A 15,075-nucleotide genomic window follows, 5' to 3' on the forward strand; every position below is an offset into this window, starting at 1 on the left:
TTTTTGAGAGAATTTATCGGGATTTGCGAGCAGGATTGAATGCTTGGTTGCCTCCTTTGTAATCCGGACAAATTCGGAACCCCTCCTGAATTTCTGTACTCTGAAAGGTATTTACTTAATTTGTCAAAACTCCTGTCATGTACTCCGAATCTGAAGCTAAAGGAATGTTAACCCTCTACAACGTCACGTGAATTTCAACGTCACCCTCTTGAATGTCAATATTTTTTAAGTCTTAATTGACCTCCCAACAATCCTATGTAGCACGTTATCGTCCCACCCTTTTACAACCAAGGTATTCGTATGTAAATTCACCTTTATAAACGTTTCAATCGATGAACATGTATAAACAAATTGTTAATTCGAGAAGGTTAATATTTGCAAATTTCACGTTACGTCGGCTTTTCCTTGACTTGGAGAAAAGGTTTGGGGTTACGAAGGATTAAAAGTGCAGTACATTTTCAATATAATTATTGTACTTTTATGTTAAACCCATAAAGCGCCCCGTAGATGCGTGTTTGTAGCAGACGCTGGTATCGCGGATGAACTCGCCCATGTTTCTTTGATGATCTCGATGGCATAATAACAATGCCGGAGGAAAACATCAATCACCGTAATTTCCGTCGAAGGGAGGAGGCGCTTTCAAAAATCCTTGATTTATGGCGAATTCTTCGAGGCGACGTACACCACCTCTCTCGAGAGAGAGACGTTATCTCCGCGAGGTCGGCGCATTAGAAACTCGGCGTCGAGCTCGAGTGCGGGTGAGCGCGCGTGGAAAATCGTGGAAGGGAAATCGAGAGAGACTTTGGAAAAGGGGCGAGGGGTTAGCGGGTCGCGGCAAGAAACCCAGGACTTTCCGAACTCTCGGAAAGAGCGAGGCGAAAAAAGGGAGACGAACGTTTAGATTCTTTACCAATCTCGCATTACCACTTCCAGGTGATGCGCCGACCGGTGGAAGCCGCGCTCTCAGAAGGCGGGTCTTGAACTTGGAGTGAAAATGACCGCATCTGTCGTGGGGCAGCGATGAGAAATGGAGAGAACGACGGGACCGATTCCGATGTGACGACCTGGCCGTATGCTCTCTTAGAGAATGCAGGGTGAACGAAAACATCGAAACACCGCCGAGGTATTTCCACTTTTTCCACGTTCTGTTACCGATCCCACGTGCGATTAAGATATCATGAAAGAGTCATTGTAGAATGATGTATAGATGTATCGAAACTTTTCTTCAAATTAGGTGCACCGAATCATTTGGAACATGGACGCGTGATTATGGAAAGGGAAATGACGATGCTCAGAAATTTCATTTCTACAAAAAGGAATACCCGTGTGTCCTTGGCTCTAGTCTGGGATAGATGAAAAAAGCCTTGTTTTTGATAAATGTAATTTTACAAGCGTCGCGTTCTTCTTTTCACGTTTCGATATATTTAGAATGACCCGTGAATAACACCTTAACTGTACGATCTTAAAGGACTTTTTTTCAAGGCTCGATTTGTAAAGGGGGTCCTCCATTGAAAGTACTTCGCAGCGATGTTATTTTCCTCCAAGGCTTGCAGTGTACCCTGGGGGAGATGAATGATTTCCTTTCTCATCCTGGCGACCCCACATGGGTAGAGTGGACGTTCACGTCCGTCAGGGGCCGACCTGGGATATTTAGCGAGGGATGACTTCCCTGGAAAAGAAAACTGAGTAAGCTCGTTTTAACCCTTTCGCTGCCAAGAGGAGAGAGTGGATCGAAGAGCCTCGGGAGGTAACTAACGTCCGGGGACTTTGCCCCGAGTTTTATTACACGAGTAAGTCGTGTCGCAGCTTTTGCCAAGCACTCCGTTGCTATCAGCGCACCTTCGAACGACTCTGCACCTGCGTGGAGAAAATCATTCCCCTGTATAAGTATCGTCGTATTCGAAGGAAAAAGGAAGAGGCGTGGGGAGAATTTCGTTATCGTTGAGGAGAGTTTCGTATAAAATGTTACATCGATGTGACGCGAGCGGTAATGGGTTACGGAGTTTTAGCAGGTGGACAACGTTCCAGGGCTTCGGCCCGAGTTTTATTATGCACGTAAACCTCGGCGAAGCTTTTGACAAGCGCTCTGCCACTATCCGTGCAAGTCCAACGACTCTGCACTTGTGCGCCGGTAAAGAGAGGAAGAGAGAAGCGGAGAAGGATGATGGTTACGCGCGAGAGCGAGCGGGACAGATGGACGCGAAGGGAAAGAGGATAAGCGAGCGAGAAAGAGAGACGAAGGGAAGTAGGCAGGTAATGAGATCGAGAGAGAAAAGTAGCGAAGGGGGAATACAATAATTGCATTTCCGGTGAGGCGTCGTGCATCCCAACTGGCCCGCAGAGCGCCGAGCATACTGATCTGACCGCAAATATTACGCTCATATGTCGCTCAACCATGCGCGGAATAAAGGCTAATTTTACCGTATACTTATCGAGCATTTCCAGACACGATTAGATCGGTTAACAAAGGCCAAATTGATCCGCTAGGCGTTGTCAAAAATGACGCGATCGTCGTCATTCTTGGTCTTCGTCTAAGAACTCTGCTTAGTAAATGCAAATACCGCGTCATGCCGTTCGCGCCGAAGTGCGCTCTTACGCTAAACGATAATTCCATGAAATACGTACAAGCTTCTTAACGTTTTGTTTAAACGACACGCTTTTTTCTTCGCATCGCTGACCGATGGAATTAATTAATGATGTCATTGACACGGTACCGAGTGGAGGTACGACTTCGTATTTGCTTCTAACGCGACGGCACTTGCTGTCGTTGGCAGGAAACATTATACGGCATAATTGATAATTGTTACTTTTAAATGGACACATTGTACTTGCGCGAGCATAGCTCTGCACGTACGTCCTCATATGTACACGCACTTGCGTCCGACGTCGCAGTTTACCGGCACGACACCCGACTTACGCCGGCACGGTTCACGGCTGTTCAACTTTCCTTAGAGCGGTCAACTATCGAGATGCATGTGCATACTTCCAGTATGACTCACGTAAATGAAATGAAATCACGCAAGCTAGCTAGTTGTGCTTTAGTGGGACGATAAACGGCGACGAGATTACACTCGATTCGAATTCATTGAGATCTTGCACCGCTCAACATTCCGGGTGCACTATTTTATCCAACTGCAACCACGCAGGCGTATTTTATGGAGAACACGGTGGAGATACGTACACTTTTCGAACAGAAATGTCAGACATATTGGCAAACTTTAATTCCCCCGTACGTAGGGTAAAAAGTGCAGTTTATGTACACGTCGTTTACCTGTCCCATAATTTAGCATTACTCCTTAATCCTTAACTGGGGGGAAGTGCAGTTTAAAACTTGCATACTCTACTTTAATGAGTTTGTATACTCGGTTTGGCTTTTATAACCGTATTCTTAAAATGGGGGTATTTTCTACGTTATTATCTCTTCATCTTTCATTAGAGGATGAATAAATCTTCGCAAGGACAAGAAATATTTATATAAGAGCTGATTAGTTTAACATTACTTAAATAATAATAATAAGTAGACACACTAAACATCGATGTATAATTTACACAGAATCATAGGTTAACTATTTAAAACTTACGAAACGTTGACAAAAGGAATCCGCTCAACTGCCATAAACGATTTGTTAACTTTCGTACATTAAATGTACTGTTACTACACTCCATAATTATTATATTAAATTATGCTATTGGCACAAACCGCATCCTAGTCCCTTGAAAGTTTACAGGTATCGCGATAACGGAGAGACTCGGCTCTAAATCAATTTTAAGAGCAGTTACAAATACTCGTGTTCACTCTAAAAGTCATAATCCTCAAGAGACTCTTGACTACCGCTTCCAAACGAAGCTATATCATTTTTCGGAATACCTAGCTCCATATCTTCATCTCCGTGGATCATCAGAATCACGAACGCTCTGAAACAATATTTAACTTCATGCTTCTATCTTACATCTTCCATTTAATAAGTAAAATGACACATTTATGGAAGCATACTTCAGAATATTTCCTTCTTGTCCATCCAATCGTACGGAACCTGGATGAGTGATTTTATACTCTAGGAGTTGGTCCAACTTTTCGCGTAATTTCTGGAAAATATTTAATATTAGTTTTCACCGAATTTTTCGCCACTTTCTTACCATTCAACAAAAAATTTAATGCAAAATACCTGAATAATTTGAGCAGTTCCAGGATCACAAGGAAAAGCAAGGGAGTTTGTTAATGTAACAAGACATTTCCCTGATTTGTTAGCTGAAATATCAGATTAAAAGGACGATTTAATAAGTCATTTGGAACGAGGGGTAACCCTTCCTTCAGAATATAGTAACAATTATAGAAACATACTTATCGAACTGTTTGGTCCTGCAAGTATTAAAGCCATACGACTGACTATAGTTGTGTCATGCAGATAGATAGCTGTTGAGCGTTTCTTTAAGAAGTATGTCATGTAGTGACCAATACACACTTTGGGCAAGTCTTTTTCATTTATACTTGATGGATGAATTGCCACTGTACCGTCTTCGGGTGTTGTCGCTTTTACTCCAAATTTTCCTACGCTCCTAACAAAAAAAAAAGAAGTTGCAAACACGAAAGAATCATATGTGTATAAGGAGAGACTATTAATATTGCGTCGTACTTGATAACAGCCACGTTTGGGAATAATCCTGCACAAACGATAGCTTTCACCAACGCCAAGTTACTTGAGTTTCTGTTAGCGCGATCGTCCCTCGGATCATCACTGTATAAGAACTTCTTTTCGCATAAGTGTCGAGCAAATTGACTTTTCATATCACAGAGAAGTTTAAGTGTATTAAAGGAGAGAAAATATTCTCTGCAAAATGATGATGCGTAGCCTCTATTATAGGCCAGTTCAAATCGTCTTAAGGCTTCGGCAAGAGCCACATGATCGCTCAGCTGATCTCGCCCTAATTCAAGTTTCTTCTTTCTAGCTTCATCCTCTTTCCCAAGAGGGCAATAAAAAGCATCTTTGAACGATAGACTAGCAGCTATTGCGAAGATCGGCTCCACACACGAAAAAAGAGCACCTAGTATAATCATTTTACCTAAAATGGACATTCAAAAACAAAGTTACATATTTAACTCAAACGTTTTGATCTGGTAAAACGTAATTGTGATTTTAGGTCATATCTGGATGTAGTGAATGACACTATGAACAAATTAAACATACCTGTTCTAGGATCAAGTGGTAATTGTGCTAAATGATAGCCTAAAGGAGTTAAACGTTCCCTCTCATCAAGAGCATTAAGTGTTCGTAATAATTCAAGAGATAATTCTATAGCTTTTGAATCTGGTGGATCCATAACAGAAGAAAGAAACGAAGCCACGTCTCCTAGTTGAAGAATTTTTTCTTGTAATATAACTTCTTCGAGTCGAGTTCTTAACATTTCAGGTAAAGGATACTGATCAAATGTCATCTCTCTAGCTTTTGTATAGAGGTGGTAACAAATTCCTGGTTTAACTCTGATATGTAAAACAATAAAATGTATTGTTTAAAGCAATTTTAGTATATAAAAACGTTAGTAATACTTTAATTTTTATAAATTTACATACCTGCCCGCTCGGCCACGTCTCTGCTTAGCATTAGCTAAAGACAACCATTCTGCTTCCAGAGTTTGCATGTTATTTTCCACGTCGAATCTTGATAACTTCGTTTTTCCACAATCGATTACGTATACAACATCCTCTATCGTTATTGATGTTTCAGCAATTGAGGTTGCAATTATTATTTTACGAACTTCATTTGGCGGTGTATTAAATATGAGCTTTTGATCAACCGTGGGCATTCGAGAGTGCAGACAGTATATAATGTACCTGTCTAAGTATAAGTTTCAACTATAATTTAAATATTAAGTGGTAAATTAATCGCCAGAAACTGTCTTACTTTGAGGATATTGACCGCTCTCTAACATCATCCTGTGTAACTTTGAAATATCCATCAAACCAGGCAAAAAAATTAGAATGGCCCCAGGTCCTTGAGTCATACATATGTATCTCACTAGTTGATCTATGAGATCAAGAGAAAGATTCTCACTGTTTGGATTCTTTAGTTGACTTAGAACGTATTCTGGATATTTTTTCTAAAAAACATGTTTTCTTAAATTCTTACGTACATATCCAAATTATAAAACTAAATAAACTGAGTTATTACAGGCAAACTTTAACAGCTGTACAACTATTAAATTAATCAAATATGTTTTCTTCTCCGATGCATTTAACATTTGTGGAGTTAATAAAAGACTAATCTACTGACGATAAACTGTATAAATACATACCTCTGAACGAAGATGACGTACATAAGGAGCGACAAAGTCAAGGAAATCATCCCGTTTCCGCTGTTCCTTCTTAAACTTCTGTGAATGTTTTCTATAGTTAACCGGCTGTGATGGTTGTTCAGGGAACTGAAACCTCCACAATTAATTATTAATAAGTCATGACAGTGCTTCGTAATTTAAAATACATTTATTAGCAAAAAAGGACATACCTAGTAATTGCAAGTACATCTTCTAAATATAACTCTTCTACAGGGTACGTAAATCCTGGTATATGAATATTGGGGCAATTATTGTAATACTGAGAAAACCGCTCAGAATTAAGCGTAGCACTCATTAAAATTACTTTTAGATTTGGTCTCTGAAACGAGATGCTTTTGTTCATAAACTGTGTACACTTATGAATCATGAAATAAGAAGTTATTATAACCAGAAAATACAAATTGTAAACTTAAAAACACTTACCTTAGGTATAACATGTTTCAACAGAGCAAGTATAAAATCGCACTCTGTACTCCTTTCATGAATCTCATCTAATATTATGTGAGAATAATCCATTAAAGCAGGATCGATCTGCATAAATTGTAATAACATTCCAGTTGTACAATATAAAATACTTCCACGGTCTCTAGCTGAAACTCTGTAACAAATAAGATAAACATACTACTTTCTTTCAACCATCAAGAAAGTACTTTTATGTAACTATAGTCCAAAATTAATCATAATAATGTACTTTTCAAGTCTGATCTGAAAGCCAACTGAATGTCCAAGTCTTTCTGCCCTTTCTGCAGCAACTCTCTCTGCGACGGAGATTGCTGATATTCTTCGTGGTTGAGTACATATTATTTTTGTTTCGCTACCTTTGAATTGCTCAATTTGATCGTCAAGCATGAACTGAGCAACTTGTGTTGTTTTACCACATCCTGAAAAAGCATTAAATTAAATACTTTTTACGAGTTAGTACTGCAATTTGAGAAATAGTAGAATATAAAACATCTTATCCAGCTTTTAATACAAATGCATTTTATCTTATATTCATCAAGAAATGTAGTGTTCAACATTCAAAATCTATTAGCCACGAGATCGTTTAATCAAGGAAATTGGGTAGATATTTTTTAATATACCTGTTTCACCGCTGATGACAATGACTTGATTGTCATTAATTAATTTAATAATTTCCTCTTTCTTTTTGTAGGCTGGAAGTTTTTTTCGAAATTGTAACATGTGTGTATATTCACTTGACGTTTCTCTTGCTTTGAGCTCGTCTAATAACTTCTTATTCATTGTATCATTTCTTTTCAATTTAGATTCTCTCAATACCGACATTGCTAGATTATTTTGCATACTACCAGATAAAATTTGTAAAAATTCTTTTTTTAATTGAGATTCCATCTGTGCATATTTCTTTTCCACGTCATCGCTTGAGGAACCAGCATCATTGACATCTCCATATTGTTTAATAAATGGGTTCCTAGTATTTTCAAGTAACGCTCTGATTTCTTGTTCAACATTTTCTTTTAATTTGATAACTTTGCAAGTATTTTTTGCATTTCGCTGTCTTGCTTTATCTCTGTAATACAGTCCAATATCTTTCCCTTTCAAATGTGGGGGGTGGCCTCTATGCGAATGGCTTTGGTCTGAATGTACCGAAACACCCGATGGTGGCCCTCGTCCTGTTTTGTGACCACGATTTATTCCACCTAGTACAGATACAAAAATCAAAATCGATTTCATACTTTCAAAATAAATTGAACTAGTTACTATTTTTATGTGTACACATATAGATTACTATTATAAGAAATTTGCCAAACAGAAAGTTTCTTGCACGTCTGAGTATACCATCTACAAATGTAATAATTTATCAGAATTATAGTTATTTATTAATTAATGTATACAGTTTCAACACATTAAAATGTGGAGAACTAATAAATACATAGGTTATAGTATGAAAACGATCATCTAATGGCAAACTTAAGAAAACTATCAACGTACTTCGCCTACCACCTCTCGAATCATAAGAATTTGCACCATGGGATCGAGACATCTTAACACGAAACTTATAACTCTCAAATTAATTATATTACTCTTGATTATTAACTAACACTCTGGAATCTTGTTCCCATTTCTTGTAATCAATGTCTGAGAATCATGAACAAGTACCGATCTTCTTTTCATCAACAAAGAACGTATTAAAATATGCTGTTCGGTTAATAATTGCAACGCCATAATTAAAACATGATGTATAAATGAGAAAAATCGTGAATAATCAACTTCGGAAGTCAAAGTTCAGGTTTAATGCAAGACAAATTCATGGATTGCAATTAATAATTATTAACTGCATTCAGTTGCCTCAATGATTAATACCCATCGATCGATCAAGTGACTTTAAATGTGTCGAGATTCGATCGAATTATAATCGAACACGATAACGGTAGAACGCCAGAAATGCCGAATAGAAAAATCTCAAGTATGACCCAGAGTAAAGAATTCAAAAACTCTATAGATGCTCAAATCCTATATTGTTATTTGATGCTTTTTAAAGCCGAAATTACAGCGACAAGCGGCGAAGCGACGAAGCGCGAATAAGAGGTTTTGACTGGTTGCAGGGAACGTGCGACGGATGTTCCCTCATTCTGCCGTTTTTCTGCAACCAATCAGAACCTCTTATTCGCTACTCGTCGCTTTATCGCTTGTCACTGTAGCACTAATGAAATACTAGCCGTAGAAATAGCACCTTGATGTAAAGTTACTATATGGAGGAAATAGAAAGGATGACTTTCGGAACACCCCGTTCTTGAGCCTTCTCGGTTTTTCTGAACGTCCGGAACTGTGTTCGTGCGAAGAAACGTGACTGAATTTGTGTGATAACCGAGGAGAAGACTGTTATGCAGGGTATTGCATAGTGAAATATACTGAATATCGCGCGACGGAATGCAGTTACGGAAATAAGAAGGCGGAGTCGCAGGGAAATAATTATTTCATTGTACGGTCACCCCGGCACCGGTACATCAATCTGCTTCAGACGAAGATTGGTTATTGTAAAAATGGCGGCCGAAATGTTAAACAAGAACCGAATGATGGTTTTTAAGAACAAAGGGAAAGATCAGGATGTAAGTACTATGCAGAGCGTACCATGGGCATATTTCCCCTTCAATCGGTGGTTAAATATCGCGGTTGGAGTCCAGCGTCTTCGTGCATCGTTAGGAGATCGGCGATCACGCTGCTTTCCATTGTGCAAACACGCTGTTACTCCGACCTCGTTGTTAATATTATTTTCCTCCCGGACTTGAATATTTTTAGTTAGAAAGCGATAACTCGGTTAATCCGATAGTTTTCCATTATATGAAAAGTCATTTTAACTTTTACATGATGATTTGACGTTCCATACATCTACATCAAGTACTATCCACGTTTTTAGAATACAAAGATCGTCATTTAGGTTCAAATATATAATAGTAAAATTACTGGACAAGCGAAGTAAAATTGGCAGAGTAATTCATATAGCGGAATGTAATTTGTGTTGTCCGAAAAATTAATCTTTTTTTATATAGGTAAATTAGACGAAAAGCATCGATGGGATTTTTGAAAAATTTAATTATATGATAAAATTATATACTTTTTAGTATTATGTGGTATGCATTTGTCTTTTTTTTTTTGTAGGAAATGCGTAGGAGGCGGAATGAAGTAACTGTAGAATTACGCAAAAATAAACGAGAAGAAACTTTACAAAAAAGGAGAAATGTACCAGTTGCAGATTCTACTGGTAAATTGCATTATCATTTCATATTTCATTTTCATTTTATCTTATCACCTTCGTTATTTAAAATTGCTTTAATAAGTGCATCGCCTGTAGATTTAATTGAATGATCTAATGTTTTTATGTATTCGTAACAGATGAGGATGATATCGATAAGAATTTATCCAATATGGATTTGAATGATTTAGTACAGAAAGCAGGAAGTTCAGATCCAGCTGAGCAACTACAAGCTGTACAGTCGGCTCGAAAGTTGCTTTCGTCAGATCGTAATCCACCTATTGACCCATTAATTGAGAGTGGTATATTACCAATATTAGTTCACTGTTTGGAACAGCATGACCGGTAAAAAAATATTTAATATTATCATCATAATGTTTCCCTAAGATGATGTAATGTAATATATAAATTTTATTCTCTGGTAGCCCATCATTACAATTTGAAGCTGCATGGGCATTAACGAATATAGCAAGTGGTACATCGGCACAAACTCAAGCAGTTGTCAAAGCTGGAGCCGTTCCGCTCTTCCTGCATTTGCTTTTATCGAACACACAAAATGTCTGTGAACAGGCGGTTTGGGCTCTAGGTAATGTTGATTGTTAACGTATTAATATAAGAAGTACTTTAATTTAATGTACAAATGAGATAATTGGGAATAAGTGAAAACAAGTATATTATTTTTATAGGAAACATAATTGGTGATGGACCAACTCTGCGAGATTACGTTATCAATCTTGGGGTAGTTCCACCACTTTTAACATTCATCAAGCCAGACATACCTATCACGTTTTTACGTAACGTAACGTGGGTAATTGTTAATTTATGCAGAAACAAGGAACCACCACCACCTGTTCAGACAATAAAGGATATATTGCCTGCACTCAATTTACTCGTACATCACAATGATATTAATGTATGTACATATCTCTTCAAATGATTTTTGAGTTTTATAATGTTATATTCCTGATATTCAGATATTGTATACAAACAGTTAATTCTATAACTAATATTGCAATATTTTAGACCCTTGTCGACACCGTCTGGGCATTGAGTTACCTTACCGATGGAGGGAATGACCAGATTCAAATGGTAATAGACAGTGGCGTTGTACCAAAGCTGATTCCACTTCTTTCACATAAAGAAGTAAAAGTTCAAACTGCTGCCCTGAGGGCGATTGGTAACATTGTCACAGGCACTGATGAACAGACGCAAGTTGTTTTGAATTGCGACGCGTTATCTTATTTCCCAAATTTGCTCATTCATTCTAAAGAAAAGATTTGTAAAGAGGCTGTATGGTTTCTTTCTAATATTACCGCCGGCAATCAGTCGCAAGTACAAGCTGTCATTGATGCTGGTTTATTGCCGCTCATTATTCAAAATCTTTCAAAGGTATGTGACATAACTCCATGAACATTACTCACTGCGCTCATATTCCTTTCGTCTGTGATATTGTCAACACTGAGATACTGTACTTAAGATCATTAAGGATCAATGAAATTAGTTACAGTTGTATTGCAATGGAAAGTTAACAATATTGACTTACTTTAACTCTCATTAACAAACAAATGATTTTAGGGAGAATTTCAAACACAGAAGGAGGCTGCATGGGCAATTAGTAATTTAACGATAAGCGGTAATAAGGATCAGATTGCACGACTTATTCGGGAAGGAGTAATTGCACCATTTTGTAATCTCCTCGTATGCAAAGATACACAGGTTGTACAAGTTGTGCTCGATGGAATTCATAACATGCTTAAATCTGCCGGACAACAGGTCGAACAGTTAGCAAATATGATCGAAGAATGTTCAGGTCTGTATCAAAATTAAGTACATTTTCTATTATTTTACATTGAAAAATGCCTGTATTATCATTATGTGACGTGTATCTGTTATCAGGTTTGGACAAAATAGAATCGTTGCAGAACCATGAAAATGTGGACATTTATAAGTTAGCATATGACATTATTGAGCAGTACTTTTCGGAAGAAGTAAGTACATAATTACATAACTTAGTATAAAATTCAAGAGACTTTGTGTCACATGTTAGTTTCTCACATGTAAAATTCTAATCTTATCGATATCTTCTTCAGGTTGATGGCGCAGGCTTAGAAACACATGCTACCGAGGGTGCATTTGAGTTTGATCCAACGACGACTATTCCAAATGATGGTTTTAAATTCTGAGACGGCCTCCATTTTTCCATCGAATTTTGCCGTCCCCCGACAAACTCCAGCGAGGAGCCATTCTGCTTTTCCTTCAATTCTTCGGCATGACCCTCTTGCTCCATTGACACGTTGCGTCAGTAATACGCAGCAGCAAAACACAGGACTTCGACTTCAATCGACTCGAAGACAGCGCGAATACGACTGGCCTGCCTGTGTGTAGACCTCTTCTTTGGTCAGCACTCTGAGAGAGTACGAAGTTTATGGAGAAACGATTCATAACAAGAAACTAGATTGTATTGTTTTCCATCGCATTGCTTTTATTGCGATAGAAATTACATTTAAAAAAAAAAGTGAACTATTTGAAGATATACAAATTATTTTGTGACACTGCTATTGGAGACTATCATTTGACAGATCAAGTAAAAGAATTTTGTTTCGTCCATCCATGCTGCTCTCTACTCTCATTCTAGGACCGAGGCTTGGTTAACGATGTTACATTTATAAACGATTCGTGTATATTTTAGGCATGTTAAATTTATAACGATATTGATTACTAAATAAATTGATTAACTACTCTTAATTAGTATAAAGAATAATTATGGACGTTCTGTAAGAAGGCGCAACAATAAAATAGTAGTGTAAATTCGTCGTGACTATCATGATCGATTTGCCTCTTATATCTGAAGTGAAATTAGTGATTTATCATTAAAGACTGAATGCGCGCGAGATGCGTACACGAATCCAATCGTAAAGACTACGCTCTGTATATGTACATTCGTAATATCCTCTTTATTAAAAGCTACAGTTTTACAATTACGCTTCCTCTTCACTAAATGTAATAGACTTGGCTTCAAATGGATGAACATCATCGGCTAAGATCTCTTCCGGAAGAGGTTCCTGTTCGTTTGTAGGGAAATACGTGGGGAAATGTGGAGCAACTGTATGTCGTCTGTGCCTGAGAAGTGAATCGAACACTTGAATGACATTATTCGTTTCACCAGGCACCTGCTGTCCAAGCACCCACATTACATTGTACTTTGTATTTATCCGCAGAATCTGCTCAAACAATATAAAACATAGAATGACAAAAATCTTTCCTTTTGTATAAAAAATGAGTAATTAAATGTTACCCTTAATCCTCTAAATATGCGATAACGGTTTCCCATATGTCCTGGCATTTTAGTTCCAGGCATTACACGGGCTTTTGTCCCTCCAGAACCAATATTTCCTGGTCTTCTATGCGATTTTGTCACTCCATGACTTGCTGGCATTCCATGAAATCCCCATCTTTTCATGACACCTTGGAAACCACGATCCATCCTGTGCAATTAGAATGCCACATGACAGAAGGAAATTTAATATCAAGACATTGAGGATCAGTCATGAATGTGTAAAATATGATTACATACGTTTTGCCACGTATATCAACATAATCGCCAGGCTTAAAATGGTTTACATATAACGGTGTGCCTGGTTGTAATGCAGCTTCCGGTGATACTAAAAATCTCATTAGAAAGCGTGTTGGCATTACACCTGAATCTTGGAATAGACCACAGTACGCTTTTGTAAACTATATAATTTAAAAATAAAACAAATTAGTGTGTAGCATAGGCCATAAATTGGAAAACGTAATTCTTATTTTGTGTTTCAAAATGTATGGTATATTAAAACATTATAGAAGTCTAAATTCATACCAATTGAGGGTCCTCACATTCTGCACCAATAAGAAGACATGCACGTTTTTCTTGGTAATCATATGGAAGAGTCCTCCGTATCATTGGTTTATGTTCTTCGGGTGGTATATATTTTATTACATGATTATCAACTATCTGAAGAAAACAGAAATTTATATTTAAATTATCCACAAAATAGAAGAATAAAAACTATTCATACTAAAAGGCACAAATTCCTACTTGTAGAAGAGTAGTCAAAACTTTTCTGCCATTTTTCAACCACATTGGATATACTCCAATTTTCTTTGCAATAAGTCCCGTACGTTGGAGTCCCCTTTTCCATTCTATGTTGGGTTCAATTGGCACTGCTTTTAAAGGTGAAACCCGATTTGCAGCTATTCCATACTGTGTATCGATAACTTCTTTAATAAATTTAGTATTCTCCGGCGTAATTTCCTCTTTATGTAACTGCAATAAAGCAATATCTAACTAATATTGTGACGAAGATTTGATTGAGGCAGAAACTTTTGTACTACATTCAATGGTACAAACCACCCGGTGTTGTTTAGTAAACCACGGAGGGAAACGCTTCCTCGGAGGTGGGTTTAAATTTTTTCGCCCCCGGACAGATATAGTAGTACAATCAAACCTGTTTTAAAATGAACGACAACTTGAAGAATTCAAATTAAATGGAATTACAGACATTTGGCACGTTCATACGTACCCTGCTCATCTCTGTACGTACCTTGGTTTTAAAAGTTTTCCACACACGGTTAGACCTTCACAGATCTTTAATAATATTGCCATTTTGAGTCTGTTTGATTAAAGTTGAAATCAATAAAAATTGCTTTATCAAACAAATATAGTCGTAACCGTAAGTGATTGTAACCTAAAACCTGCACCGGTTCGTCTTGTATCCTTAGACCATATATATATATATCTAGACCAATCTAGGCTTCGCATTGAACCTATTGAACCACATTGGACCTCCCACTTCCAAAGTTTCAATTAGAGATGAGTTGGGAGCAGAGATGAGTTGGGAGATTGCTCACGGGCAGGGTCGCGCGATCGCATCCTGTGCTGCCCTCTGGTTTCGTACGTTAGCTTTCACCGTTTTTTGCCCCCAAGGGCGGCGCAACGAATTTCTGGTAGGGGCTCGCGCAATCGCGATGGCTGTACCATCTACCAGTTGCCG

At 37.8% G+C, this 15,075-nt stretch overlaps 3 protein-coding genes across 4 annotated transcripts; 1 reads left to right on the forward strand and 2 right to left on the reverse strand.

Moving 5' to 3' along the window:
* Positions 1–3,329: 3,329 nt before the first annotated feature.
* On the reverse strand, positions 3,330–8,766 carry LOC105703219 (ATP-dependent RNA helicase DHX36). Its single transcript, XM_012431450.2, has 14 exons — positions 8,281–8,766; positions 7,413–7,988; positions 7,022–7,211; positions 6,754–6,928; positions 6,501–6,649; positions 6,292–6,424; positions 5,901–6,096; positions 5,570–5,834; positions 5,187–5,479; positions 4,635–5,061; positions 4,343–4,557; positions 4,167–4,249; positions 3,995–4,086; positions 3,330–3,915 (listed from the first exon to the last, which is right to left on the reverse strand). The coding sequence occupies exons 1-14, from the start codon at positions 8,330–8,332 to the stop codon at positions 3,798–3,800; spliced, it is 2,964 nt and encodes a 987-aa protein (XP_012286873.1). The 5' UTR covers positions 8,333–8,766; the 3' UTR covers positions 3,330–3,797.
* Positions 8,767–9,092: 326 nt separating this feature from the next.
* On the forward strand, positions 9,093–12,853 carry LOC105703221 (importin subunit alpha-3). 2 transcript variants are annotated; one of them, XM_012431451.1, is made up of 9 exons: positions 9,093–9,398; positions 9,949–10,051; positions 10,183–10,387; positions 10,468–10,628; positions 10,729–10,955; positions 11,066–11,431; positions 11,618–11,852; positions 11,939–12,030; positions 12,133–12,853. In XM_012431451.1, exons 1-9 carry the CDS (start codon positions 9,333–9,335, stop codon positions 12,223–12,225), a joined length of 1,548 nt encoding a protein of 515 aa, XP_012286874.1. In that variant the 5' UTR covers positions 9,093–9,332; the 3' UTR covers positions 12,226–12,853. The 2 variants fall into 2 exon arrangements, with proteins under 2 accessions (XP_012286874.1, XP_012286875.1); XM_012431452.1 differs by lacking the exon at positions 9,949–10,051.
* A 124-nt stretch (positions 12,854–12,977) lies between these two features.
* LOC105703222 (39S ribosomal protein L3, mitochondrial) lies at positions 12,978–14,919 on the reverse strand. Its single transcript, XM_012431453.2, has 7 exons — positions 14,626–14,919; positions 14,433–14,529; positions 14,121–14,348; positions 13,902–14,036; positions 13,617–13,777; positions 13,338–13,527; positions 12,978–13,263 (listed from the first exon to the last, which is right to left on the reverse strand). The coding sequence occupies exons 1-7, from the start codon at positions 14,685–14,687 to the stop codon at positions 13,021–13,023; spliced, it is 1,116 nt and encodes a 371-aa protein (XP_012286876.1). The 5' UTR covers positions 14,688–14,919; the 3' UTR covers positions 12,978–13,020.
* Positions 14,920–15,075: the final 156 nt, after the last annotated feature.

The sequence above is a fragment of the Orussus abietinus genome, unplaced genomic scaffold (assembly GCF_000612105.2).
Source record: "Orussus abietinus isolate OABI.00-Male unplaced genomic scaffold, Oabi_2.0 scaffold188, whole genome shotgun sequence".
Taxonomy (NCBI): Eukaryota; Metazoa; Arthropoda; class Insecta; order Hymenoptera; family Orussidae; genus Orussus; species Orussus abietinus.

Bases quoted from the DNA above. Each gene is read 5' to 3' on its own strand.
- LOC105703219 (XM_012431450.2), bottom strand. From the start codon at position 8,332: ATGTCTCGATCCCATGGTGCAAATTCTTATGATTCGAGAGGTGGTAGG. The intron at 6,929-7,021 runs GTACATTATTAT...TATTTGTTACAG, and splicing joins TTTCAGATCAGACTTGAAAA to AGTTTCAGCTAGAGACCGTG. The intron at 6,650-6,753 runs GTAAGTGTTTTT...ATCTCGTTTCAG, and splicing joins TGAAACATGTTATACCTAAG to AGACCAAATCTAAAAGTAAT.
- LOC105703221 (XM_012431451.1), top strand. From the start codon at position 9,333: ATGGCGGCCGAAATGTTAAACAAGAACCGAATGATGGTTTTTAAGAAC. The intron at 11,853-11,938 runs GTCTGTATCAAA...ATCTGTTATCAG, and splicing joins TATGATCGAAGAATGTTCAG to GTTTGGACAAAATAGAATCG. The intron at 12,031-12,132 runs GTAAGTACATAA...TATCTTCTTCAG, and splicing joins AGCAGTACTTTTCGGAAGAA to GTTGATGGCGCAGGCTTAGA.
- LOC105703222 (XM_012431453.2), bottom strand. From the start codon at position 14,687: ATGGCAATATTATTAAAGATCTGTGAAGGTCTAACCGTGTGTGGAAAA. The intron at 14,349-14,432 runs GTTTGTACCATT...GCTTTATTGCAG, and splicing joins TTACTAAACAACACCGGGTG to TTACATAAAGAGGAAATTAC. The intron at 13,264-13,337 runs GTAACATTTAAT...TTGTTTGAGCAG, and splicing joins GCATATTTAGAGGATTAAGG to ATTCTGCGGATAAATACAAA.